This window comes from Oncorhynchus mykiss, chromosome 4 (assembly GCF_057628025.1).
Source record: "Oncorhynchus mykiss isolate SJ-2025 chromosome 4, ASM5762802v1, whole genome shotgun sequence".
Classification (NCBI taxonomy): Eukaryota; Metazoa; Chordata; class Actinopteri; order Salmoniformes; family Salmonidae; genus Oncorhynchus; species Oncorhynchus mykiss.
The window spans coordinates 69,309,024-69,335,511 of record NC_143025.1 but is presented as its reverse complement, the minus strand read 5'-3'; the positions used below and the strand labels follow the sequence as shown (position 1 = coordinate 69,335,511).

General features: G+C 45.6%; 1 protein-coding gene across 4 annotated transcripts; it reads left to right on the top strand.

Annotated features, from left to right (window-relative positions):
* Positions 1-1,273: 1,273 nt before the first annotated feature.
* On the top strand, positions 1,274-25,223 carry LOC110522267 (multifunctional protein CAD). 4 transcript variants are annotated; one of them, XM_090232876.1, is made up of 44 exons: positions 1,274-1,733; positions 2,531-2,670; positions 2,805-2,934; positions 3,069-3,211; positions 3,442-3,583; positions 3,809-3,980; positions 4,519-4,704; positions 5,235-5,344; positions 5,425-5,567; positions 5,674-5,805; positions 6,012-6,245; positions 6,425-6,646; positions 7,296-7,484; positions 8,077-8,201; positions 8,307-8,440; positions 8,618-8,730; positions 8,824-9,074; positions 9,353-9,599; positions 9,702-9,800; positions 10,009-10,233; positions 11,764-11,946; positions 12,133-12,351; positions 12,525-12,692; positions 12,785-12,967; positions 13,058-13,162; positions 13,291-13,536; positions 13,656-13,737; positions 13,914-14,080; positions 14,235-14,399; positions 14,489-14,620; positions 14,957-15,158; positions 16,204-16,394; positions 16,559-16,795; positions 16,922-17,060; positions 17,171-17,212; positions 17,811-17,867; positions 18,311-18,486; positions 18,759-18,833; positions 23,218-23,430; positions 23,604-23,729; positions 23,994-24,149; positions 24,296-24,397; positions 24,483-24,577; positions 24,695-25,223. In XM_090232876.1, exons 1-44 carry the CDS (start codon positions 1,652-1,654, stop codon positions 24,792-24,794), a joined length of 6,780 nt encoding a protein of 2,259 aa, XP_090089002.1. In that variant the 5' UTR covers positions 1,274-1,651; the 3' UTR covers positions 24,795-25,223. The 4 variants fall into 4 exon arrangements, with proteins under 4 accessions (XP_090089002.1, XP_090089001.1, XP_021456196.3 ...); XM_090232875.1 differs by lacking the exon at positions 17,171-17,212; XM_021600521.3 differs by lacking the exon at positions 17,171-17,212 and having other exon boundaries at positions 17,808-17,867.
* Positions 25,224-26,488: the final 1,265 nt, after the last annotated feature.

Genomic DNA, 26,488 nt, shown 5'->3' with positions numbered 1-26,488 from the left:
CTGCCCTCCACAGGATGATCGAAAATGCATTTAAACAGAGCCATGAACCCCTAATAAGAATCTAGCTCCTCCTCTCCTTTCGCCCAGACAGCTGTAGCCCATTCCAATGCCCACCAGGTCAGTAGAGAAATAACCTTTTCTCCCCAATTAAGGTGGCACCAAACAAGAGTTTGGTGGCACCTTAATTGGGGAGAACGATCTTGTGGTAATGGCTGGAGCGGAATGGGTGGAATGGTATCAAATACATAAAACACATGGTTTCCATGTATTTGATGCCATTCCATTTGCTCCGATCCAGCCATTATTATGAGCCGTCCTCCCCCCAGCAGCCTCCACTGCTGCACTGTAGGCAGCAACGTTTGAACAATCCCCTTGTTTGAATTGGTCTTAAAATCTTCTTCTTCTTCTGTGAATTTTATATGGGGTTGGCGACCAACTTTAAGCTGCATTACCACTACCAACTGGACTGAAGTGTGGACCAAAGACAGTGAAGGTCTAATCCTACCCAATAATCTTGTTTCCCTAAGAAATACTTAATTAAATAATACATCCCCTGAAGATTTCCCCAGCAGTTCACTTAATCCTGGCTCTTAAACCCCATTACTCCTCAAATCTAATAACAATCGGTCCCTTTCCCTCACATATTTCTGGCACTGAAATAGAGGAGCTCCCGAGTGCCGTAGCAGTCTAAGGTACTGCATCTCAGTGCTAGAGGCATTGATACAGACCCTGGTTTGATCTCGGGCTCTATCACAACTGGCGTGATCGGGCGTCCCATAGTGAGGCGCACAATTGGCCCAGCATCGTCCGGTTAGGGGAGGTTTGGCCTGGTAGGCCGTCATTGTAAATAAGAATTTGTTCTGAACTGACTTACCTAGTTAAATAAATAAAAATAACATGTTCCACTGTCTACATTTGACAATAATCACACCACCCAGTCGAAAGTTTCTCCATCAATTTAAATGTATTATTGTGCCTTGTGCGTCCATGTCTCAGACATGTCACTACACTTCTGTCTCTTCCCTTGTCAGTGCACTTGAGAAGATTGCTACCTCCACCTTTTCCTGGAACTTATACAGGTGTCTTCTCTTTCTCTCCATGGTTCTAAAATCCCTATGGGAAAAATGAATGATGTGAATACAATGAAAAAAATGCATTGATGTGTAATATTGTTATTACTGTAACAATAAAATACAAATAAATTTATATATAAATTAAAAATGAATGATGAAATAACGACTGGAACCATTTCCGTGTTTGACCGCTAGGGTTTATGGGTATTATGACGTTTTCACTGTGGGGTTCTATGTAAACACGGTGAGGTCGCTGAAAAGTTCCACACTGTTAGTGCGGCATGCGGACCTAGCGCTCAGTTTTCGGCATACAACATTCCTTCATGTCGTTTTTGACGCTTTATTTTGTTTGCAAATAAACCAACACAATAATTTGTCTTTCTTTTAACTTAGCCATTTTCAAGCAAGATTTTTGCTCGTGCATCCTCATTAGCATCTGGCCAGCGTGTGTTTCACGTGGGCAAGCATTGCGGAACTGAAGCATCGATCCGACAAAAAGCTGATATTGCTTCCCATAATCGAATCGAAGACTGTGTTGATTCTGTATAATTACAGTATTGACAATTTTATTTAAAAAAATGGCAACCCTGATTTTAGAAGATGGGACCACGTTCAAGGGCCGCCTTTTCGGGGCAAATGCGTCAGTGTCTGGTGAAGTTGGTAAGTCGTATTTTATGAGAAGAAAGCTAGTTAGCCCATCGCATTGCAACATCTGTCTAATGTAGTTATGTTCTAAGTTATACAGATATTCTAATGGGTAACGTTAACTACCTATATGTTACCCACAAAGTGGTCTGCATGTAACCCCCAAAGTTGTGCGTGCCCTGTAGTAGTATGACCCATAACCTCTGACCCCTTCATTTATCCTTATTTCGGCTAAGCATTTTAGCTAACCCTGTTCCTAACTATAACCTAATTCTCCTACCCTGCTACCAAAAGTCACTTCTGGTCATCGCTGTATTCCACCTAATCAGAACTCAATTTCAGTCAGTTTGAACAACTTATGAACATGTTTCTCCTGTATTGTCCTTGCTGTTTATTTATTTTGTATTTTTTAACCCATATTTAACTAGGCAAGTCAGTTAACAAATACAATAATGGCATACCCCGGGCCCTATGGGACTCCCAATCACGGCCGGATGTGATACAGCCCGGATTCGAGCCAGGGACTGTAGTCTCTTGCACTGAGATGCAGTGCCTTAGATTGCGGCGCCACTCGGGAGCTCACCGCTGTACCTTGTCCCATACATTGTAATGGAGATGTAGCTAGCATTAATTTAGATTGTAAGGTCTAGTTCTTTCAATCCACGTGTACTAATAAATGGAGCACAGTGCACATTTCCAAAGTTCAAGTTGCATCACCTTTTTCAAAATGTGCCAAATCGGAATTGAATCACTTCTCACTAATTTGCACTTTGCTATGAAAACTGAAAAATTGACCTGATAATTTTTTCCAGTGTTCCAGACAGGCATGGTTGGGTACCCAGAGGCCCTGACTGACCCGTCCTACATGTGTCAGATCCTCACCCTCACCTACCCTCTGCAGGGCAACTATGGTATACCCCAGGATGAGGAGAGCGACTTTGGACTCAGCAAGGTGGGTGGAGTTGGCATGGAGTCAGCGTTTCAAAGAAGCGTCCCAACAGAAATAGTGGGTGGAGAAAAGTATATTGCCCTCATTGACCACAAGCACCTGTTTGAATGTAATGTTATATTATTTTTTCCCCTCAGTGGTTTGAGTCTTCTAAGATCCACGCTGCAGCCCTCATCGTCGGAGAGGTCTCCCAGAACCCCAGCCACTGGAGCTCAGCCATGTCTCTGGACCAGTGGCTCAAAGAGCAGGGCATCCCTGGCCTAGAGGGTCAGTAGAGTTATCATTCTAAACATCCTGGTACTGTATCAGATGTTGTCTGAATCTGTGTTTTGATATGTGCTGTCTACAGTAGAGCCTCTACACTAGAGGTTGCAGTTAATGCTCTTGCTGTGACACTGTAGGAGTTGACACCCGTCGTCTCACCAAGAAGATCCGTGAGAAGGGTACAATGCTGGGGAAGCTGGTTGTGGACGGAACACCCGAGGCCAACGTTCCATTTGACAACCCTGACCAGAGGAACCTTGTCAAGGAGGTGTCCATGAAGGTACGGTGTTGCTATGTTTAAGCTTGACCCTGTCATGCTTCTTTAGTGTTACGATCCTGAAACTTCCGCAATCAAATGCCAGTTGTTTTGTGTGGATTGCATAACACTGAATCTGTAGCTTAACACATTGCAAGTCGGTGAAACGCCAAATGTTTTCTCTCACCACAGTGGTTAGGCAGATGCCTAATCCTTCTCAGGATGTAAGTACCTTTTCTGTCTGTGTTGAGCAGGAGCCCCGGGTGTTCAACCCCAGTGGTGCTGTCAGGATCACAGCTGTAGACTGTGGCATTAAGTACAACCAGATCCGTTGCCTGTGTCAGAGAGGGGCCTGTGTCACTGTGGTGCCCTGGGATCACCCACTGGACAGCACAGGTTAGTCACAGCTGGTTACTGCACTGGGTTTCATAAACAATTCAGAGATTTCTCCCTGTTCCCCTGTTTTGCCTTTTATCTCTCCCCTGCCTTAATCTTTACCCTGGAGCATCTGACCTGCAAAGTTAGTTCCAGCCATGATGCCATGAAGTTCTATTGTATGTGAAATAGTTTGTATTATAACATTTGTTTTGGCTATGCTGACAAAGTTGCGGTCCTTTTCAGATTTTGATGGGCTGTTCCTCAGCAACGGCCCTGGGGACCCCCAGTTCTGTACGGAGACCATAGACAACGTGAGGAAGGTGGTGTGTGTGGACAACCCCAAGCCTGTGTTTGGTATCTGCCTGGGCAACCAGCTTCTCTCCCTCGCCATCGGAGCAAAAACCTACAAGATGAAGTTAGTACAGGGACAGGGCACTACAGGGTTGTCCTGACTTGTCACTTTCTCTTTCTCCTTAAGTTCTGCTTACTGTCTTTGTTTGGTTTCAAAGAGAACAAAGCCAGTGGTGCTGACTGTTTTTGCTATTGTTTGGCCCCCTCCCTCAGATGTCAGTTCTCCCCAGGCCCCTCTTTATTTATCTGGGAGCGTTCTGGTGTGAAATGAGCATTCCTGCTTAGCGTAGAAGTTTGGACATAGCCTAGCTGGGTTGCTGGAAAGGCCTGGTTTGTTTTGGTAAGACTCCTGGGATTGTTACGTTGTTAGCGTTCCGTTAGTCTCAAGGCCAGATGAGATGCCAGCTTCCTTTTGTCCCTCTGGAATGCAATGCAATGCAGTCAGTCAGTGGAAAGCAGAACAGTTTAGAGGATTTAAAGCAAGACCTTTGCACTGTGCAGGTGTCAAGTAAGGATTCTGCAGGAGCACTATGAATCTGCATCTGGAATAGAGCTCAACCATTGAATAATAGAATTTGACTAAAAACACTTGTCTGTTTCAGGTATGGGAACCGTGGCCATAATCAGCCCTGTATCCACAAGGGCACAGATCGCTGTTTCATCACATCTCAGAACCATGGCTTTGCTGTGGATCCCCTGACCCTGCCACAGGGCTGGGACGTGCTCTTCACCAACGCCAATGACCAGACCAGTGAGGGCATCGTGCACAACACCAAACACATATTCAGGTACCATCTACCAATGGGAACTAATTCGCTGCTTCCAGCCTTTCAACTTGTTTAAAGGCCCAATGCAGCTGTTTTTTTTTACATCAAAACATTTCTGGGTAACACTTTAAATGTTTTATTAAAATGTGCAAAAATAGCTTTTGAGACAAACTTTCTCAAGCAAGAATTTTGCTAGGACTGTCTGAGAGGGGAAAACTATCTTGCAGAGGTTTGGAACTCTTTTGTTATTGGTCCATTAACCATTCTACCGCATAGTGACGTCACTGTGGAAAGCCGAAACTCCTGCCAATGCAAACCTCTTGATTAGAAGGTCCTGTGTATATTGTATTTTCAACCAGCAACTATCAGGAAATGACACTGATCAAATGTTGTCACACTTTTACAGTGTTTTCATCAGCTGTTGTACAAAACACAGGAAAACAGAATTGACTGCACTAGGCCTCTAATTGGAAAAGATGGCAGACAACAAAATAACCCTCCAAGATACAGGAAGTTGAAAACCAGATATTGTTTTACCCATGTCATTCCAGTGTCCAGTTCCACCCAGAGCACATGGCAGGCCCCACTGACCTGGTCAGTCTGTTTGATGTGTTTCTGGACACAGTCAGAGACCACAAGGAGGGCAAGAGTGTCAAACCAGGTTAGACATGCGTTCATCTCAACTGTTCTTACATATGTATTCCACCTTTAGGGTATAGTAACACCTCTCCCTTCCTCTAGTGAAGCAGAGACTGACAGAGCACCTGACCTATCCTGGATCTACCAATCCGGAGGAATTTGTTCGGCCACGCAAAGTCCTAATCCTGGGTTCTGGAGGCCTCTCCATCGGACAGGCTGGGGAGTTTGACTATTCTGGCTCTCAGGTGAAACACACTACCAATCCCAGTGACGATCCAACAGCAGGTGTTAGGAGCAGTATCATTTAAGAGTATTTGAATTAATCAGACACTATGTCCAACCCTCCCCCAGGCCATAAAAGCATTGAAGGAGGAGAACATTCAGACTGTGCTCATCAACCCCAACATCGCCACGGTGCAAACCTCCAAGGGTCTGGCTGACAAGGTTTATTTCCTGCCTCTCACCCCGGAGTATGTCACTCAGGTAAGGAAGGCTAATGGAATGGTCACTGCTACATGCGCCATCTTCCAGTCACTGATTTCTGATCAGTGCTCAACAAGCAAAGCATGTTTATTACATCTCTCAGGTACTCAGAACTGATAGAAGATCAGTAAGGAGCATGGTTGACCTACGGTTGATATTCATTCAGTGAGTGAGAACTGACCCTCTGCCCTATTTCGCCTGTCCAGGTGATAAAGAATGAGCGTCCAGACGGGGTCCTCCTGACCTTCGGGGGGCAGACTGCTCTTAACTGCGGGGTGCAGCTGACCAAGAGGGGAGTGCTGAAGAAGTATGCAGTGCGTGTGCTGGGGACGCCGGTGGCTTCCATCGAGATGACTGAGGACAGGAAGATCTTTGTGGAGAAGATGGAGGAGATCAATGAACACGTGGCGCCCAGCGAGGCCGCTGTGTCTGTGGAGCAGGTAAGGAGAAGGGCTTGGGACAAATGTCACGCACACTCTCCTTCTCACACACACATTGACCCATACTGATTGTCACTTGTACGTTGATTGGAATCAGCCTGTTAATCTGTTTGACTGTTGTGGGCTTTTGCTTTTTGATGTGTATTTTGATGTGTTCTGGTCTTTTCTGTGTGTCCTAGGCGGTGGCGGCTGCAGAGCGTATTGGCTACCCTGTCCTGGTGCGCTCGGCCTTTGCCCTGGGCGGACTGGGCTCTGGCTTTGCCAATAACCGGGAGGAGTTGACCTCTCTGGTGACATCTGCCTTCGCCCACACTTCCCAGGTCCTAGTGGACAAGTCCCTGAAGGGCTGGAAAGAGATTGAGTATGAGGTGGTCAGAGACGCCTACGACAACTGTATCACCGTAAGTAGAGGGACATCACTATGCATATATTTGTTACTATGTAAGTACTATGTACAGGTAACTGCCAAAATAAAGGAAACATCAAGTGTCTTAATAGCCAGAACGGCTTCAATAGGCCTTTGCATAGATTCTGGAACTCTATTGGAGGGATGCGACACCATTCTCCCACAAGAAATTCCATAATCTCGTGTTTTGTTGATGGATGTGGAAAACGCTGTCTCAGGCGCCAATCCAGAATCTCCCGTAAGTGTTCAATTGGGTTGAGATATAGTGACTGAAACAGACATGGCATATGGTTTACATCGTTTTCATGCTCAACAAACCATTCAGTGACCACTCATTCCCTGTGGATGGGGGCAATGTCATCCTATCGGGGCATAGCCATGGTAGCCTGTCCAGCATTTTTTATACATGAACCTTAGCATGATGGGATCTTAATTGCACCAACTTTGAATATACTTTGTATCCCTCATTCAAGTGTTTCTGTTATTTTGGCAGTTACCTGTATATTTGTTACTATGTGTTTTTATTTTCAATTTTATTATGCATTTGACTGTTATGGCTAATCTTTAGAGTTTATACGTCCTTATTTGTTTAAACGTGAATCTTCCTTTATCAAGCATGTTAAGGATGTTTTTCTATCCTGTAGGTATGTAACATGGAGAACATTGACCCTCTGGGTATCCACACTGGGGAGTCCATCGTGGTGGCGCCCAGTCAGACGCTCAACGACTATGAGTACAACATGTTGAGGAACACCGCCATCAAGGTCATCAGACACCTAGGCATCATTGGAGAGTGTAACATCCAGTACGCCCTCAACCCTGAGTCTGAGCAGGTAATGGTCCATACTGACTTTGTGATCGTTTATACTAGTGTTAACCCATAAATTGTGTCCACTGCAAAGACAATGTATATTTCGGGATGGTTAAATGTTTTCAATGTGAACTTAAACGACTAAAACCAGATATAAAGTATGTAGAAAAGGTGATGGAGCTATATATTTTTTAAACAAGATCATCTTTGATCACCTAAATAAAAGATGGACAGTCAGGGAGAATCTAAAATATCATGGCATGGGCCCCCATTTGATTTTTGTTATAATTGAGTCACTCCGATAGCATACGAACACAGCATAAGAATGGCAAAATGTGTAGAATTGCAGGAAACTTGCTTTAAAGCAGTAAAATTTTATATTTTCCACGTGACAATGTTTAGAATTCCAGGAAATTAGATTTAAAACACCAACATATTGTCTCTGCAGCCAAGAGGAGGGCCTCTAAAACCGCGCCTTTGCCTACGCCCACTGCCTCCCCCATCCTAACTTTGTCACGGCTGAAAAAATCTTGTGGGGGAAACGCTGAACGTGTTCTGATATTTTAAAATGTTTCTACTGTATAGCAATCTAAATCAGTGTTTTTGTGCTGCAGTACTACATCATTGAGGTGAATGCCCGTCTGTCTCGGAGCTCAGCTCTGGCCAGTAAAGCTACAGGATATCCCCTGGCCTACGTGGCTGCCAAGCTGGGATTGGGCATCCCGCTACCTGTCCTCAAGTGAGTTTATTCACGTTTTGTGGCCTGATGTCAGGTTAAGAATTGCATTTTGGCATTGATCTACTAATACCATGGTTCTAACAGGTAATGTTTGTTATTGTACAGGAACTCTGTGACCAACCAGACCACAGCTAACTTTGAGCCCAGTCTGGACTACTGTGTGGTGAAGGTCCCTCGCTGGGATCTCAGCAAGTTCCTGCGCGTCAGCACCAAGATAGGTAGCTCCATGAAGAGCGTTGGTAAGAGGACAAGCACTTTTTTTATTAATGATCTAATTTGGGAGCAGTAGAGTGCCTTATCTGCCTGCTATCTGTAGGGGCAGATGATTCTACCACCACTCGGGTTGCATTGCAAGTTCACACAAAGGAGTTGGTTGATAGTTGGTTAACACAGTTTTTGTCTGTGACCTTTTGTAGGAGAGGTGATGGCCATCGGCCGCAGCTTTGAGGAAGCCTTCCAGAAGGCTCTACGAATGGTGGATGAGAACTGTGTGGGCTTTGACCACACCATCAAACCAGTGTCTGACGAGGTAAGCTCACTCACCTTTTATTACCTGTCTTATTCCTCTTGGCTGCATTTTATGTGAACAGTTCTGACATGCCTCTGTCCTGTGGTCTTACAGGAGCTGCAGACCCCGACAGACAAACGTATCTTTGTTCTGGCGGCTGCTCTCAGGGCGGGCTATACAGTGGACCGCCTTTACGACCTGACCAAGATCGACCGCTGGTTCCTTCACAAAATGAAGAACATCACGGACCATGAGAAGGTGCTGGAGTCGTACAACCAGGACGAGAGCGCCATGCCTCTGGAGGTGATGAGGAAAGCCAAGCAGCTGGGCTTCTCCGACAAACAGATTGCCCTGGCTGTGCAGAGGTACAGTACTGTGAAACTCCTGTAGCCCGTTGTTCACGTTTCAAAACATCATTAAAAGTTGAGGCGGGTGCATGAAAAACATACAAAATAAATGAGAGATTCTTCATTGATACGATGACGAGTCGGAATGGGACACATTCTGTCTGGGTTATGTTTTGTGTGTCTGGGTTCAGTTCCTCAGAGCAGTGAGAGGGGGAAAAAAAAGACTTGGTTTGAAATGTCTGTTTTTAAAATGAACTTGTCTGAACTCTGACCATTAAACCTATGTCTCTCTCCAGTACGGAGCTGGCGGTGAGGAAGATGCGTAGAGATTGGAGCATCCTGCCTGTGGTAAAGCAGATCGACACTGTGGCGGCAGAGTGGCCCGCCTACACCAACTACCTGTACCTGACCTATAACGGTACAGAAAACGACCTGGGCTTTGGAGATCCCCATGTCATAGTAATTGGCTCTGGGGTTTACCGCATCGGCAGCAGTGTGGAGTTTGACTGGTGCGCTGTGGGCTGCATTATGGAACTCAGGAAGGTAAGTCGATTTCTGCTTTGTGCAGAATAGCTCTCATTTATTAGAAGAATGTTGAACAAAAGCTGATATTGTCATGATTTGCTGTGTTTTAATGCTGTTTAGATGGGCTATAAAACCATCATGGTGAACTATAACCCAGAGACTGTCAGCACAGACTACGACATGTGTGACCGTCTCTACTTCGATGAGATCTCCTTTGAGGTAAGAATGCTCGACTGATGGCATGGTCCCAACTCACTATCTTTCAAACATTTTATTTTGTTGTTTTTCATCGTACAATAATCAACATTCAAACTTACTTGATCTAATGCTTTTATCACCTGAGCAAAGGGCCTCAACACCTCGCCATCAAACCCTGTTTCATGCATGGTATGTTGCCATGACCATTAAGCTCCATTATCTCCTCCAGGTTGTGATGGACATCTATGAGATGGAGAACCCAGAGGGAGTGATTCTGTCCATGGGGGGCCAGCTGCCCAACAACATCGCCATGTCCCTCCACAGGCAGCAATGTCGTATATTGGGCACCTCCCCGGAGTTCATCGACTCTGCTGAGAACAGGTTCAAGTTCTCCCGCATGCTGGACACCATTGGCATCAGCCAGCCCCTGTGGAAGGAACTCACTGAGATTGAGGTCAGCACAGAACAGGGCTTCTAATCCATTAATTTTGAATTTCAAACCATTAATGACGAGGTTATAGGTCTTGGTTGCAGATGAGTCAATCTCAAGTTGGATAGAAATTGTGGCACACACTATCCCATAACGGAAAAGTATAAATGTTTGCAAATGTATTGAAAATTAAATACAGAAATATCTAATTTACATAAGTATTCACACCCCTGAGTCAATACATGTTAGAATCAAATTTGGCAGCGGTTACAGCTGTGTGTCTTTTAAAAGCTTTGCACACCTGGATTGTACAATATTTGCACATTATTAGCTCTAACAAGCTAGTTGTTGGTCATTGCTGGACAGCCATTTTCAAGCCCTGCCATAGACTTAAGCCGATTTAAACATTTTTTTTTTTTTTTAACTAGGCCACTCAGGAACATTCAATGTCGTCTTGGTAAGCAAGTCCAGTGTATATTTGGTCTTGTGTTTTAGGCTATTGTCCTCCTGAAAGTTGAATTGGTCTCCCAGTGTCTGTTGGAAAGCAGACAGGACCAGATTTTCTTCTACGATTTTGCCTGTGCTTGGCTTTATTGTATATTTAGTAAAGACATATGTTTTATTTTATCCTACAAAACTCCCTAGTCCTTGCTGATGACAAGCATACCCATAACATGATGCAGCCACCATCATGCTTGAAAATATGAAGAGTGGTACTCCGTAATGTGTTAGCCCCGAACATAATGCTTCGTTTTCAGAATGGAGGTTTTTTTCTTGACACATTTTTTGCAGTTTTACTTCAGTGCCTTAATGTAAGCAGGATACATGTTTTGGAATATATTAAAAAAAACGTATTTTCACTCTGCCATTTAGGTTAGTATTGTAGAGGAACTACAGTGTTGTTGATCCATCGTTAGAAGAAAACTATCACAGCCATTAACCTGTGTAACTGTTTTAAAGTCACCATTGGTCTCAATTTGAAATCCCTGAGCGGTTTCCTTCCTCTCCGGCAACTATCTTTATAGTGACTGGGTGTATTGATACACCATCCAAAGTGTAATACCTTAACTGTGCTCAAAGGGATATTCAGAGTCTCTGTTTTTTTTCTGCCAATAGAGGCCGTTTGCGAGACATTGGAAAACCTCCCTGGTCTTTGTGGTTGAATCTGTCTTTGTTTGAAATTCACTGCTCGACTGGGGGACCTTTACAGATAATTGTATGTGTGGGGTACAGAGATGGGGTAGTCATTAAAAAATCATGTTAAACACTTATTGCATGCAGAGTGAGTCCATGCAACATATTATGTGACTTGTTAAGCAATTGTTTTTTTCTCCTGAACTTATTTAGGCTTGCCATGACAAAGGGGTCGAGTACTGATTGCCTCGAGACGTTTCAGATTCCACTTTGACATTGTGTGTGTGTGTGTAGGCCAGTGACACACAAGCTACATTTAATTCATTTTAAATTTGGGCTGTAACACAACAAAATGTGGAAAAAGTCCAGGGGTGTGAATACTTTCTGAAGGCAAAGGATGTTATATTGTATCCTCCCCAGTCAGCCATGAAGTTCTGTGAGACTGCGGGCTACCCCTGCCTGGTGCGTCCCTCCTACGTGCTGAGTGGAGCGGCCATGAACGTGGCGTACACAGACAGCGACCTGGAGAAGTACCTTAGCAGCGCTGTGGCCGTGTCCAAGGAATACCCCGTGGTCATCTCAAAGTTCATCCAGGAGGCCAAGGTGCGACTTGGGAAATTCTTTACTACTTAGCTTGAAATGCCTTACTGCTTTGTTATTTAAAGGGATAATTCACTTTATTTTCAATTTGCAAAGAAAGGTGAACAATCCCCTTTAAAAAAAAAAATCTATGATAGCTCCTTTAGTCAACTATAGTCTGGACCTGACTGGCGTCTCTCTTTGTTCCAGGAGATAGACGTGGACGCGGTGGCGTGCGACGGCGTAGTGATGGCCATCGCCGTGTCGGAGCATGTGGAGAACGCCGGGGTGCACTCTGGGGACGCCACCCTGGTCACGCCCCCCCAGGACATCAACCAGAAGACCATGGAGCGTATCAAGATGATCGTCCATGCCATCGGACAGGAACTGCAGGTCACCGGGCCCTTTAACCTGCAGCTCATCGCTAAGGTAAAGTCTAAAGGACATTTTTTGTTTTTGGAGTTTCAAATCAGCGGTTGACAACCAATAGCATGCCAAACAGAATGTCACCCACAACCATACAAGTGTGTTTCTGTTCCCTGTGGGATTTCCAATGGCTGTCCGGTTGCCTTTAATTGCAAACCAATGTGTTTTCTGGACAGGATGACCAGCTGAAGGTGATCGAGTGCAACGTCCGTGTCTCCCGCTCCTTCCCGTTCGTCTCAAAGACTCTGGGAGTGGATCTGGTCGCCCTGGCAACTCGCGTCATCATGGGAGAGAAGATGGAGCCCGTGGGCCTGATGAAAGGAGTGGGCATCGTGGGCGTCAAGGTAACCCAACTGAGGAGTCCACAACTGTAAAATAATCCAGTTGAATTATTGTTTCACCGATCATACACCAACTTGGATATGTTGTCTCTTAGGTCCCCCAGTTCTCGTTCTCTCGTCTGGCCGGAGCTGATGTGGTGCTGGGGGTAGAGATGACCAGTACTGGGGAGGTGGCCTGCTTTGGAGAGAACAGATACGAGGCCTATCTGAAGGCCATGCTCAGCACAGGCTTCAAGATCCCCAAGAAGAACATTCTGCTCTCCATTGGCAGTTACAAGGTACTGACTATAATACAAAGAGCTAAACGTTTTCATGGAAATTCATTTCAAGAGGCCAGTGGTGCATAAATATTCATTGTATCTTTGCAGAACAAGAGTGAGCTGCTGCCTACTGTTCAGGCGCTGGAGAGTCTGGGCTATGACCTGTATGCCAGTCTGGGGACCGCTGACTTCTACACTGAGCATGGAGTCAAGGTACATCACATCTAGGATGAGTGGGCTCTTCTCAACAGGATCCCAGAATGAGACATTTTCAATTCACAACGTCATTTTTTAATTTGCTTCCGGAATTTGACCGACTTGTTATGTTCGGTCTCTTTCAGGTGATGGCGGTGGACTGGCCATTTGAGGAGGAGGAGAGTGACTGCCCCAACAAGGACAAGCAGAGGAACATCTTGGAATACCTGGAGGACCACCACTTTGACATGGTCATCAACCTCTCCATGAGGAACTCTGGAGGCCGACGCCTCTCCTCCTTCGTCACCAAGGGTTACCGCACCCGCCGCATGGCCATCGACTACTCCGTGCCCCTCATCATTGACATCAAGTGCACCAAGCTGTTTGTCCAGGTAGGTTAGTTAGGGGGCTGTGATGGGATGTTAGCCACTGCTGATGTTTGACGTAGCTGTGTTGATTCTACATAGATTGTTGACTGTCCTGATTGAAGCATGTGCTCCTGTAATTGTAGGCACTGCGTCTGGTTGGCGGCTTCCCGCCCGTCAAGACTCACGTGGACTGTATGACGTCACAGAAGTTGATTCGCCTGCCTGGTAAGTAGTAAGGCTTGGGCTGTGCTAAAAAGTCAAGACCTGTTCATTTCAAATATAAGCACCATGTTTTCTTCCTGTATTTGGACAATACATGATAGCTCCTTCAGTCAACCTGTGGAACTGCAGTGTTTCTGAACAGTACTCATCGAGTCCCCTCCCCCTGTCCCCGGTGCCAGGTCTGATAGATGTGCACGTCCACCTGCGGGAGCCGGGTGCCACCCACAAGGAGGATTTCTCCTCGGGCACAGCGGCTGCCCTGGCAGGGGGCGTCACCATGGTGTGTGCCATGCCCAACACGGCACCTGCCATAATCGACCCCAGCTCCTTCGCCATGGTCCAAAAGGTAATGAGAAGATCGTCATTAAGACATTTACCACTGGATATTTTAAATTAGTCTGTTCCAAAACATTAAATTATGCCTTTTTATAAAATGGGTCAAATCAGTACCTGAAGGTTTACTCGTGAGCTGTTCCTCTGTTTTGTCTCTGTCGTCTCAGCTTGCCAAGGCAGGGTGTCGGTGTGACTATGCCCTTTACGTCGGAGCGGCTTCAGACAACTCCACCATCTTGCCCTCCATCGCTAACTCTGCCGCTGGGCTGAAGATGTATCTGAACGACACCTACTCCACTCTGAAGATGGACAACGTCTCAATGTGGATGGAGGTAGGTATCAACTGAATGAGGTCGTTGATAGGTCGTTCACATTGATCTGTTTGAGCTGACCAGTTGCGCTTTCTCTTTGCGTGAACTAGCACTTTGAGAAGTGGCCCAAGCACCTGCCAATCGTGGCACACGCAGAGAAGCAGACTGTGGCAGCCGTCTTGATGGTGGCCCAGCTGTACCAGAGAGCTGTTCATATCTGCCATGTGGCCAAGAAGGAGGAGGTAAGATGGGCGCCTGGAACATCACATACAAATATAGCACTGCTTTGCCTTGATGTGTTGCCCGTTCATTGTCTCCAGGGTGAATGAGGTGTCAATCGAGGCACGCAGAAACCTTGGAAGGAGTCCTCACTGATTGCTTTCATTAAGATGAACTGCAAGAACACACACCTGTAGCTAGAGGGAAAAAATGATCTAACAAATGAGCTTTGTGCCATTTGAAGTGATTCATTTTAAGACCAACACATCAGAACTCACATAAGATAAAGAAAGAACCATGTTTTCTGTTCTACTAGTATGTAATGAATTGGCATCTATTCTACCCTTCCCTTCCCCCAGATCCTGATCATCCGCGCAGCCAAGCAGAAGGGCATCCAGGTGACGTGTGAGGTAGCGCCCCACCACCTCTTCCTGTGTGAGGAGAATGTGGTGGGCATTGGGGACGGCCGGGCACAGGTCCGCCCTATGCTGGGCACCCGGGAGGACATGGAGGCCCTCTGGGAACACCTGGACATCATTGACTGCTTCGCAACTGACCACGGTGAGTAGGGCTACACCATAAATCCATTATAGTTTACTCCGTTTGTCATATCTTCCGCCCTGCGCCCTCTATCTACAAACACCAAGCCTCGGCCCCTATTACTCAAGCAGGCAGCATTTTTCCAGAGGCTTTGTTCAACGAACCTTGGTGGAGTTGGTGCCTACTATTAGATTCACTCTAGTCTGCAGGCTGCTCTAGCTAAGCCAATTCATGCAGTCAAAAGATTTATAAAAAAAAAAAACAATGCTGCTTTTCACTTTGCCTCTTTATATAAATCCACATGTTTTTGGGGTATTATACTATTAGTTTGTGTAGCTATTTATCTCTCTGCAAAACACTAGTTAGTCTGGGCAAGCTGCTCATGTACCGACGACCACAGGAGGCTGCTGAGGGGAGGACGACTCATAATAATGTCTGGAACGGTATCAAACACATGGAAACCATGTGTTTGTGTTCTATTCCGTTCCAGCTATTAATGAGCCCGTCCTCCCCAATTAAGGGGCTACCTGCCTCCTGCGGTGCCAAAAAGGTTTTTGTTAGCTGCTAATACTAAATGCTAATAAGCTAGCTAAAATGTGCTGTGCTAGGGCAAATCTGTCTAGCAATCTTTATCCCTAATACAGACTGCTAATACAGGGTGCAAGTTCTGAATCAGAGGAATAGAAGAAGCATATTCTAAAATGTTTGTCAATGTAACATCTCTTCAACTGTAATTTGGGTGCCCTGGGAAACACTGACCAACACTCCTACTTGGCTTTAAAAAAAAATGTGCTGTCTTGCCAAACAGCACTGTATTCCAAGTTCCTACTTTATTACAACCATATAATTTCTATGATTCCTGATGTTTTTGATCTCTAACGCAAGTAAAATATATATATATATATATATATATATATATATATATATATATATATATATTTGTCCATATCGTGAAGCCCTAACGGTGAGGGCTCCGTTAACCCCTACTTGTTTTTTTTATCACACAATTACAAGATGAGTGTTGCCATACAAAAGTTCTGCTATTTCTGTGTGTTTTGGCTAACAGCCCCCCATTCAGTGGAGGAGAAGAACTCAGAGAAGCCCCCACCAGGTTACCCCGGCCTTGAGACCATGCTGCCCCTTCTCCTCACCGCCGTCAGCGATGGGCGTCTCACCATCGACGATATCATCAAGCGCCTGTACGACAACCCCCGCAAAATTTTCTCCCTTCCCGCACAGGACAACACCTATGTAGAGGTAGCTACAGGCACACACCACTGAGCGTTTTTAACCATGTAAAATGGGCAGCACGGCAAGGATTTAGATCTTTGGGTTTCCACATTGAAATACAAAGAGGGATTGAAAAGATGATCAATGTTTTGGCTTTTCAAGACCATTGTAGACCTGCTCTCCCCCACCAGGTGGACCTGGAGCAGGAGTGGGTCATCCCCGAACACATGCAGTTCACCAAGTCCAAGTGGACACCCTTTGAAGGCATGAAGGTGAAAGGCAAAGTCCGCAGAGTGGTGCTCAGAGGAGAGGTGGCCTACATCGACGGACAAGTGCTGGTCCCTCCTGGCTATGGGGAGGATGTGAAGACTTGGCCTGCACCCATCCCCCTCCTCCAGCCCCCTGAGCCAGTGAAAGAAGTCCCAAAGGTACAGTCCTACCCCTTTCAGCTCCGCCCAGTCACGTTAGTGTGCGGATACAGTAATATGTGCTTATGTAGCATACTAGCAGGCATTGTGGCACTAAGGCTGTTGTGTGTCTTTTGTGTGTGGCAGACCCCAGAGCACCCCCGGCTGACCCCTCCATGTGAGGGCATCCGTACATGTGCCCAGAGTCCTCGCCGTCCCGCCGGGGACGGCCGCTACATGCTCCCGCCTCGCGTTCACAGGTCCTCCGACCCAGGCATGCCCCCAGGTACTACAGCCCCAATGTTTTCTCTTGCCTAACTGAGCTCTTGCTTGCGGTGGCAAAGTGCTGTGTGAATGTCCGTTTCAATAAATGCTATATTCACTGTCCATTTACAGGTTTTAGGACGATGCACACAAAATGGCACTTGCATGTCATTGGTAAACCTTTTTAATCTACATCTCTGAACCCACTGATCATGTGATTTTTAAGCGCACCGTACATGAAGCGTTTGAGAAAGCGAAGATCGTATAACGAGTGATTCCACTGTCTCTACTATAGGCTGCATGGTCATCATGACAGATTGATTGGCTGAGTACATTTGCTGATTTAAATGAAATGTCTAAATCAGGGGCTCCACCTATAGCTCACTCTGCTGCGGAAGACCTGGGACTGTGCTTTATCGATGGATACGTGTCCAAGTGTATTGTTGAGAAGGGAATGAAGGAATTAAAAGCATTTTTGTTTTGATTGGCCATTTGCTATGTTCTTCACCCATTACTGAGACTGTATGATCACAGCCCCTATCAATGTCAAATCAACGATAGAAGTTGTTTGATTCTCACATTTATTACGATGAACTGTCTTTGAAATGACGCTCAGTGCCGTATCAATCTGAAACGTATTTATAACCCACTAACGATAGCTTTGAATATGTCAGTACACTGGCTAATTGCTGTGGTATTGGCTAAATACCACAGTTTTGTATCATCTCTCTAACACTTGTGTTCTAACGTTTTGTCATGAAATTCTAAGCAGCTGAAGATTCAAGGGCGAGAGCATTAAGAAGAGCATTTGAAGAAGGTTTCAGAGAAGGTTTGAAGCTTGACGTAGCTCAGCTGTTACGCATAATACATTTCCTAGCTCTGCTACCGTTAAGGCTGTTTGGCGTAATATTCTGGCAGACCATTTCAATGGAGTTATACTGGTAGCTGCTTTGAATAGCTGTATGTCATGGAATACTTGGTTGTAGAGATGCTAGAAAAAGGTTGCAATTCCGTTCCTTCTCATTAGTTGCTGCACTACCCATGTCTCTTTGCTCTGAGCCGACTGCTTTCCTAATGCTTGGATCGCTTTGAAAGAAAACGCGTTGAAATATGGTGTAATAATCCATGCTTTTCAGGTGTTTGTCATGTTTCATCCTCAGGAAATAGAAAAGACTGCAATCCTTTTAAGAGACTTTGCTAAAAGAATTAATATTCACACGTGTTGGATTTTTCCTGTGGTATTTGAAGCGTTTGGTGTTCCTCTGTCCCCAGAGATGGCCCCTGCAGCTGGGGACGGTTACAGCCATCCCCCTCCCCTGGCCAGGATCTTGTCCCCTCGGGCTGAGGCAGCTGCAGGGCAGCCCCTGGTCCACCTCCAGACCTCCCCAGTGCTCCACCCCCTAGTGGGACAACACGTCCTCTCTGTCAGGCAGTTCAGCAAGGAACAGGTACTCTACACCAGTGTTTCCCAACCCTGGTCCTCAAGTACTCCACACAGAACACATTTTTACTGTAACCTGATTCAACTTGTCAACTAATCATCAAGCCCTCAATGAGTTGAAGGAGGGGTTTGTTAAGGGCTACAACAAAACTACTGTTGGGGGGTACTGGAGGACTAGGGTTGGGAAACGCTGCTCAACTCACATAGCCAGGGACATTATTTACTAAATAACTTTTATATATATATTTATATTTAAAAAATTCTAACTCTTTATTTCAGATCTCTCACATGTTTAACGTGGCCCATACTCTTCGCCTGATGGTTCAGAAAGAGCGAAGCCTGGACATCCTGAAGGTAAGAATTCTTTCCTTTTTTGTTTAAAACTCTGATTCATCTAAAGAACAACCGTGTGAGTATTCTGTGATTTGTCACAGTATAAATTGCAGGAGAGAAGCTCATTTCAGAGTAGCCGGTCAGGCCGTTCCAATAAGCCCAGTGTTGAGTCACCCAGGGTTTGAGTAATCTACAGGACTTCCGGAGGCAGCATAGTTCTTCATGAGCCATAGTCCTTCAGCTTAAACGTACAGGAGCAGGTGTGTTGTATAAAATAACAACAAAACAACTACCGGAAATTATTACTCACATAGGAGTTGATGACATCACCTGATTCAGAATGGAATACAAGCAACACCTGCCACCTGTGTGCATCTATGCCTAAAGACCTCATAAAACAAGTTTTCTGAATGTCTCAAGGTGTGCCACTGTTAGTAAATCTGAGTTGTAAAAATATATTCGGAAAATATATATATATATATATATATATATATATATATATAATAAATAAATAAATAAATAAAATGGCCCTTTTTCAGGACCCTGTCTTTCAAAGATAATTCGTAAAAATCCAAATAACTTCAGATCTTCATTGTAAAGGGTTTAAACACTGTTTCCCATGCTTGTTCAATGAAGCATAAACAATTAATGAACATGCACCTGTGGTACGGTCGTTAAGACACTAACCGCTTACAGATGGTAGGCAATTAAGGTCACAGTTATGAATACTTAGGACACTAAAGAGGCCTTTCTACTGACTCTGAGAAACACCAAAATAAAGATGCCCAGGGTCCCTGCTCATCTGCGTGAACGTGCCTTAGGCATGCTGCAAGGGGGCATGAGGACTGCAGATGTGGCCAGGGCAATAAATTGCAATGTCTGTACTGTGAGACGCCTAAGACAGTGCTACAGGGAGACAGGACGGACAGCTGATTGTCCTTGCAGTGGCAGACCACGTGTAACAACACCTGCACAGGATCAGTACATCCGAACAACAACTGCCCGAGTTACACAAGGAATGCACAATTCCCCCATCAGTGCTGAGACTGTCCGCAGTAGACTGAGAGAGGCTGGACTGAGGGCTTGTAGGCCTTTTGTAAGGCATCACTGGCAACAACGTTGCCTATGGACACAAATCCACCGTCGCTGGACCAGACAGGACTGACAAAGTGCTCTTCACTGACGAGTCGCAGTTTTGTCTCACCAGGGGTGATGGTCGGATTCGTGTTTAACATCGAAGGAATGAGCGTTACACCGAGGCCTGTACTCTGGAGCGGGATCGAGATGGAGAGTCCGTCATGGTCTGGTGCGGTGTGTCACAGCATCATCGGACTAAGCTTGTTGTCATTGCAGACAATCTCAACGCTGTGTGTTACAGGGAAGACATCCTCCTCCCTCCTGTGGTACCCTTCCTTCAGGCTCATCCTGACATGACCCTCCAGCATGACAATGCCACCAGCAATACTGCTTGTTCTCTGCGTGATTTTCTGCAAGACAGGAATGTCAGTGTTCTGCCATGGCCAGCGTAGAGCCCGGATCTCAATCCCATTGAGCTGGTCAGGACCTGTTGGATCGGAGGGTGAGGGCTTTGGCCATTCTCCCCAGATATGTCCGGGAACTTGCAGATGCCTTGGTGGAGGAGTGGGGTAACATCTAACAGCAAGAACTGGCAAATCAGGTGCAGTCCATGAGGAGGAGATGCACTGCAGTACTTAATGCAGCTGGTGGCCACACCAGATACTGACTGTTACTTTGATTTTGACTCCCCCCCCCCCCCCTTTGTTCAGGGACACATTACTCTATTTCTGTTAGTCACATGTCTGTGAAACTTGTTCAGTTTATGTCTCAGTTGTTGAATGTTATGTTCATACAAATATTTACACATGTAAAGTTTGCTGAAAATAAATGCAGTTGACAGTGAGAGGATGTTTCTTTTTTTGATGAGTTACAGTGCCTTGCGAAAGTATTCGGCCCCCTTGAACTTTGCGACCTTTTGCCACATTTCAGGCTTCAAACATAAAGATATAAAACTGTATTTTTTGTGAAGAATCAACAACAAGTGGGACACAATCATGAAGTGGAACGACATTTATTGGATATTTCAAACTTTTTTAACAAATCAAAAACTAAAAAATTGGGCGTGCAAAATTATTCAGCCCCTTTACTTTCAGTGCAGCAAACTCTCTCCAGAAGTTCAGTGAGGATCTCTGAATGATCCAATGTTGACCTAAATGACTAATGATGATAAATACAATCCACCTGTGTGTAATCAAGTCTCCGTATAAATGCACCTGCACTGTGATAGTCTCAAAGGTCCGTTAAAAGCGCAGAGAGCATCATGAAGAACAAGGAACACACCAGGCAGGTCCGAGATACTGTTGTGAAGAAGTTTAAAGCCGGATTTGGATACAAAAAGATTTCCCAAGCTTTAAACATCCCAATGAGCACTGTGCAAGCGATAATATTGAAATGGAAGGAGTATCAGACCACTGCAAATCTACCAAGACCTGGCCGTCCCTCTAAACTTTCAGCTCATACAAGGAGAAGACTGATCAGAGATGCAGCCAAGAGGCCCATGATCACTCTGGATGAACTGCAGAGATCTACAGCTGAGGTGGGAGACTCTGTCCATAGGACAACAATCAGTCGTATATTGCACAAATCTGGCCTTTATGGAAGAGTGGCAAGAAGAAAGCCATTTCTTAAAGATATCCATAAAAAGTGTTGTTTAAAGTTTGCCACAAGCCACCTGGGAGACACACCAAACATGTGGAAGAAGGTGCTCTGGTCAGATGAAACCAAAATTGAACTTTTTGGCAACAATGCAAAATGTTATGTTTGGCGTAAAAGCAACACAGCTGAACACACCATCCCCACTGTCAAACATGGTGGTGGCAGCATCATGGTTTGGGCCTGCTTTTCTTCAGCAGGGACAGGGAAGATGGTTAAAATTGATGGGAAGATGGATGGAGCCAAATACAGGACCATTCTGGAAGAAAACCTGATGGAGTCTGCAAAAGACCTGAGACTGGGACGGAGATTTGTCTTCCAACAAGACAATGATCCAAAACATAAAGCAAAATCTACAATGGAATGGTTCAAAAATAAACATATCCAGGTGTTAGAATGGCCAAGTCAAAGTCCAGACCTGAATCCAATCGAGAATCTGTGGAAAGAACTGAAAACTGCTGTTCACAAATGCTCTCCATCCAACCTCACTGAGCTCGAGCTGTTTTGCAAGGAGGAATGGGAAAAAAATTCAGTCTCTCGATGTGCAAAACTGGTAGAGACATACCCCAAGCGACTTACAGCTGTAATCGCAGCAAAAGGTGGCGCTACAAAGTATTAACTTAAGGGGGCTGAATAATTTTGCACGCCCAATTTTTCAGTTTTTGATTTGTTAAAAAAGTTTGAAATATCCAATAAATGTCGTTCCACTTCATGATTGTGTCCCACTTGTTGTTGATTCTTCACAAAAAAAATACAGTTTTATATCTTTATGTTTGAAGCCTGAATTGTGGCAAAAGGTTGCAAAGTTCAAGGGGGCCGAATACTTTCGCAAGGCACTGTGTATATATATATATATATATAACACAACGTGCAACATTTTCAGATTTTACTGAGTTACAGTTCTTTGAAATAAATGAATTGGGCCCTAATCTATGGATTTCACATGGCTGGACAGGGGTGCAGACATGGGTGGGCCTGGGAGGGCATAGGCCCACCCACTGGGGAGCCAGCCAATCAGAATGAGTTTTTCCCCACTAAAGGGCTTTATTACAGACAAAGTGTCCTCAGCAACCCCCACCCTCCTCAGACGATCCCGCAGGTGAAGAAGCCGGATTTGGAGGTCTGAGGCTGGCGTGATTACACGTGGTCTGCGGTTGTGAGGCCGGTTGGACGTACTGCCAAATTCTCTAAAATTACGTTGGAGATGGATTATAGTAGAGAAATTTACATTAACTTCTCTGGTAACAGCTCTGGTGGAAGTTCCTGCATTCATCATGCCAATTGCACGCTCCCTCAACTTGAGACACGACAAAACTGCACATTTTAAAGTGGCCTTTTATTGTCCCCATTACAAGGTGCACCCGTGTTATGATCATGCTGTTTATTCAGCTTCTTGATATGCCATACCTGTCAGGTGGATGGATTATCTTGGAAAAGGAGAAATTCTAACTAACCGGGATGTAAACAATTTTGTGTGTGACCTTTGAGAGAAATAAGCCTTGTGTGTGTATGGAACATTTCTGGGCTTTTTTTGTTTCAGCTCATGAAACATGAGACCAACACTTTGCATGTAATGCTGTGTGCCTTGAAATGCCTGAATGCTGTGCTCAAAGATGGATCTGTTGTACGCCAGTCTGTATTCTTTGTCTTAGACCCCTGTGTGTTACTCTCTCAGGGCAAGGTGATGGCTTCCATGTTCTACGAGGTCAGCACGCGCACCAGTAGTTCGTTTGCGGCGGCAATGCAGCGTCTGGGTGGCTCCGTGGTCCATTTCTGTGAGGCTACCTCCTCGTCGCAGAAGGGCGAGTCTCTGGCGGACTCGGTCCAGACCATGAGCTGCTACGCTGACGTCCTGGTGCTGCGACACCCCACGCCAGGGGCTGTGGAGGTGAGCAGCGGTGTCGATACCGCGTTACAACTTCACTTGAAAACTTGTCATGTTCATTAAGGCAAGATATTCTGAGATAACACTTTGAAAAAGAGGTGCTACCACCTAAACACCGACCGCAAACCTTGTTGTACTTGCTCGGCTGTATCCAACTTGTTTATTTCCACCTGTAGTCTGCAGCGAGGCACTGCCGGAAGCCTGTGATCAACGCTGGGGATGGGGTCGGGGAGCACCCCACGCAGGCCCTGCTAGATGTGTTCACCATCAGAGAGGAGCTGGGTACGGTCAACGGCATGACGGTGAGACCTCAACACACCCATCTCCCCTTCAGGGATGGTGGTCATGTCTTCGCAGCAGTACTAGTGCTAATACCAATTTAGAAGTGTAAACAGCGCAGTATTTTTTTTATTTTTACGGTAATGCAAACCGAAAACTGTAAGATCTGGAACCTGACTGTGTATGTGATGGCAGCCTGCCTTTTTAAGTTAACATAGCCAATGCCCAATGGCCCTCCAGGCTTCATCCAGGTGTCCTGACTATTGTCTCTCGATGTCTGTCTGTAGATCACCATGGTAGGGGACCTGAAGCATGGCCGCACAGTTCATTCCCTGGCCAGGCTGCTCACCCAGTACAGGATCACTCTGCGCTACGTCGCCCCAAAGAATCTCCACATGCCCTCCGAGATCATTGACTTTGTGGCCTCCAAAGGCATCAAGCAGGTGGGTGGATCACATGTTTTTTTAGTGGTAAAGCTGATGGCTCTGTATCTAAATCTCAATGGCACTGCTGCTGGTATGTAGGTGTCCTTCACATATCGAATGCACTACATAAAGCGCTAGACTACTGTATGTCCTTGTGGGTGCAGGAAGAGTTTGAGAGCATCGAGGAGGCCCTGCCTGACACTGACGTCCTCTACATGACCAGGATTCAGAAGGAGAGGTTTTCCTCAGAGGAAGAGTACAAAGCGGTAAGGATGGGATGGGGTTTCACTAACCTGTGAGGCCTTAGTGTTTGATCAGTGCTAAAATCCCTTCTTTTTTTTTTTCCTCCAGTGCTTCGGTCAGTTCATCCTCAGCCCACACATCATGACTGGAGCGAAGAAGAAGATGGTGGTGATGCATCCTCTACCGAGAGTCAATGAGATCAGGTACGGATGTTCCCCTAGATTACAACAGATCTCTCGTCATTATACTCCCTTTGATTCACTAATGTTTGCAGTCTTATGCGGGAGGATTTGGTTTCATGTTGACTTTCTCTCTTGCAGTGCGGAGGTGGACACTGATCCTCGTGCTGCCTACTTCCGGCAGGCTGAGAACGGCATGTACATCCGCATGGCCCTCTTGGCCACTGTGCTGGGCAGATGATCGGTAGATAGTTGGACACACCCCACTGTTGGGATTGCGAGACCAAAATGGACCAAATGTATTAAGGTCTCGGTAAGAGTGAGGGGACACTACTGGTGATCACAATGATGAAACCACTCCAACAGTCTATATACAGTCACATGTTTAGTGTGTACTCCTCTTCAACCCTGGTATTTATCCCGGAATTAATTAGTATTATCACTTAACAACAATTACTGTTACATGTTACAAATATCGTTATGTAGTTCATAGAATACTTTATTTTTGTATCACCGACTGGAGTCGTGTGTGGGGGGGAGAGATACATGCTCCTCATCAAAGGTGGAACCATTGCAGAACATCCTTTTTAAGCGAGAAATAATTGTTAAAGCCGATTTGTTGAACTCTTTTTAGGTGTTTTATAAATAATAAAATGTGAATGGTTTTGTAGATGGGGTTTATTTTATTAACTACAGGAAATTAAGCTGCTATCATGTAAATGTTTAGTGAATGGTTCTACCCAGCGGTGTATTCATTAGTCGGTTGCTAAACCTGCACATATCGATCAAGATGGCGAAACGCAAGTACAGGGGCAAAGTAGAGGAGCAATCACGGATTACAAAAAGAAAGCCAGCCACATTAGCACACATCAACGCCGCCCGACCGGATGAGCTAGACACCTTTTTGTCATACTTCAAGCACAACGACTGAGCTGCCGAGGAGAGCCCCCAAGGATAATGAGGGCTACTTAATTACTGTCTCCACGAAGGACGTAAGAACGTTTTGCCTACCGCCCTGACAGATACACAGATGACTCAATTGCTGCACACTGCCCTCACCCACTTGGACAAAATAAATGCTTATGTGAGGATGCTGTTCATTGACTACAGCTCAGCCTTCAAAACCATAGTGCCTTCTAAGCTCACGGCCCTGGGACTGAAGTCTATGCAATTGGAACCTGGACTTTCTGACGGGCCGCCCCCAGGTGGTGAAGGTAGGCAACATTACCACCTCGACACTGATTTTCAACGTGTGGGACCCCATAAGGGTGCGTCATCAGTCCCCTTCTGTATTCCCTGTATACCCACTACTGCGTGGCCTCACACAGTTCCAACTCCTTCATCAAGTTTGCTGGTGACACGACAGTAGTAGGCCTTGATTACCAACAACGACAAGACACCTACAGGGAGGAGGTAGGCACTGATGGCGTGGTGCCAGGTAAAACAACCTCCAACTCAACCTCCACCAGGACACCTACAACACAAGGTGTCTCAGGAAGGCCAAGAAGGTCACCAGGGACCCCAGCTACCCGAGCAAGGGCTTGTTCTCTCAGTTTCCATTACTCCTATACTACCTGCGTTGGAGCATCATAGCAACAACTGCAAGACTGGCCAATAACCCCCAGACCATCAGGCTGTGGAAGAGCCACCACTAGTCAACTACCTTGTCCCCCTCCTGTTCTCTGCGGACATTACCTCCCCCTCAACTAACTTTTTAACCTGCCCCCACCCCAATGGACATTTTGTCATGGCTACAGTTTGGTATGCATAAAAAATCTATTGATGTGCACCTGAGCAAGGCACTCTCTGGATGACAGCATCTGCTGAATGTCTAAAATGTAAAATGTAGGTTCCTAGTTTGACAAAATATTTTCAAGTGTATACAACTAATGAATACACATCAGTTGTCTTCAAACACTAGGTGGCAATGCAAGC

Coding starts and splice junctions, on each gene's coding strand:
- LOC110522267 (XM_090232876.1), top strand. CDS start 1,652: ATGGCAACCCTGATTTTAGAAGATGGGACCACGTTCAAGGGCCGCCTT. Junction 13,738..13,913: donor GAAGTTGATTCGCCTGCCTG/GTAAGTAGTAAG, acceptor CCCCGGTGCCAG/GTCTGATAGATGTGCACGTC. Junction 14,621..14,956: donor ATGTGGCCAAGAAGGAGGAG/GTAAGATGGGCG, acceptor CCCTTCCCCCAG/ATCCTGATCATCCGCGCAGC.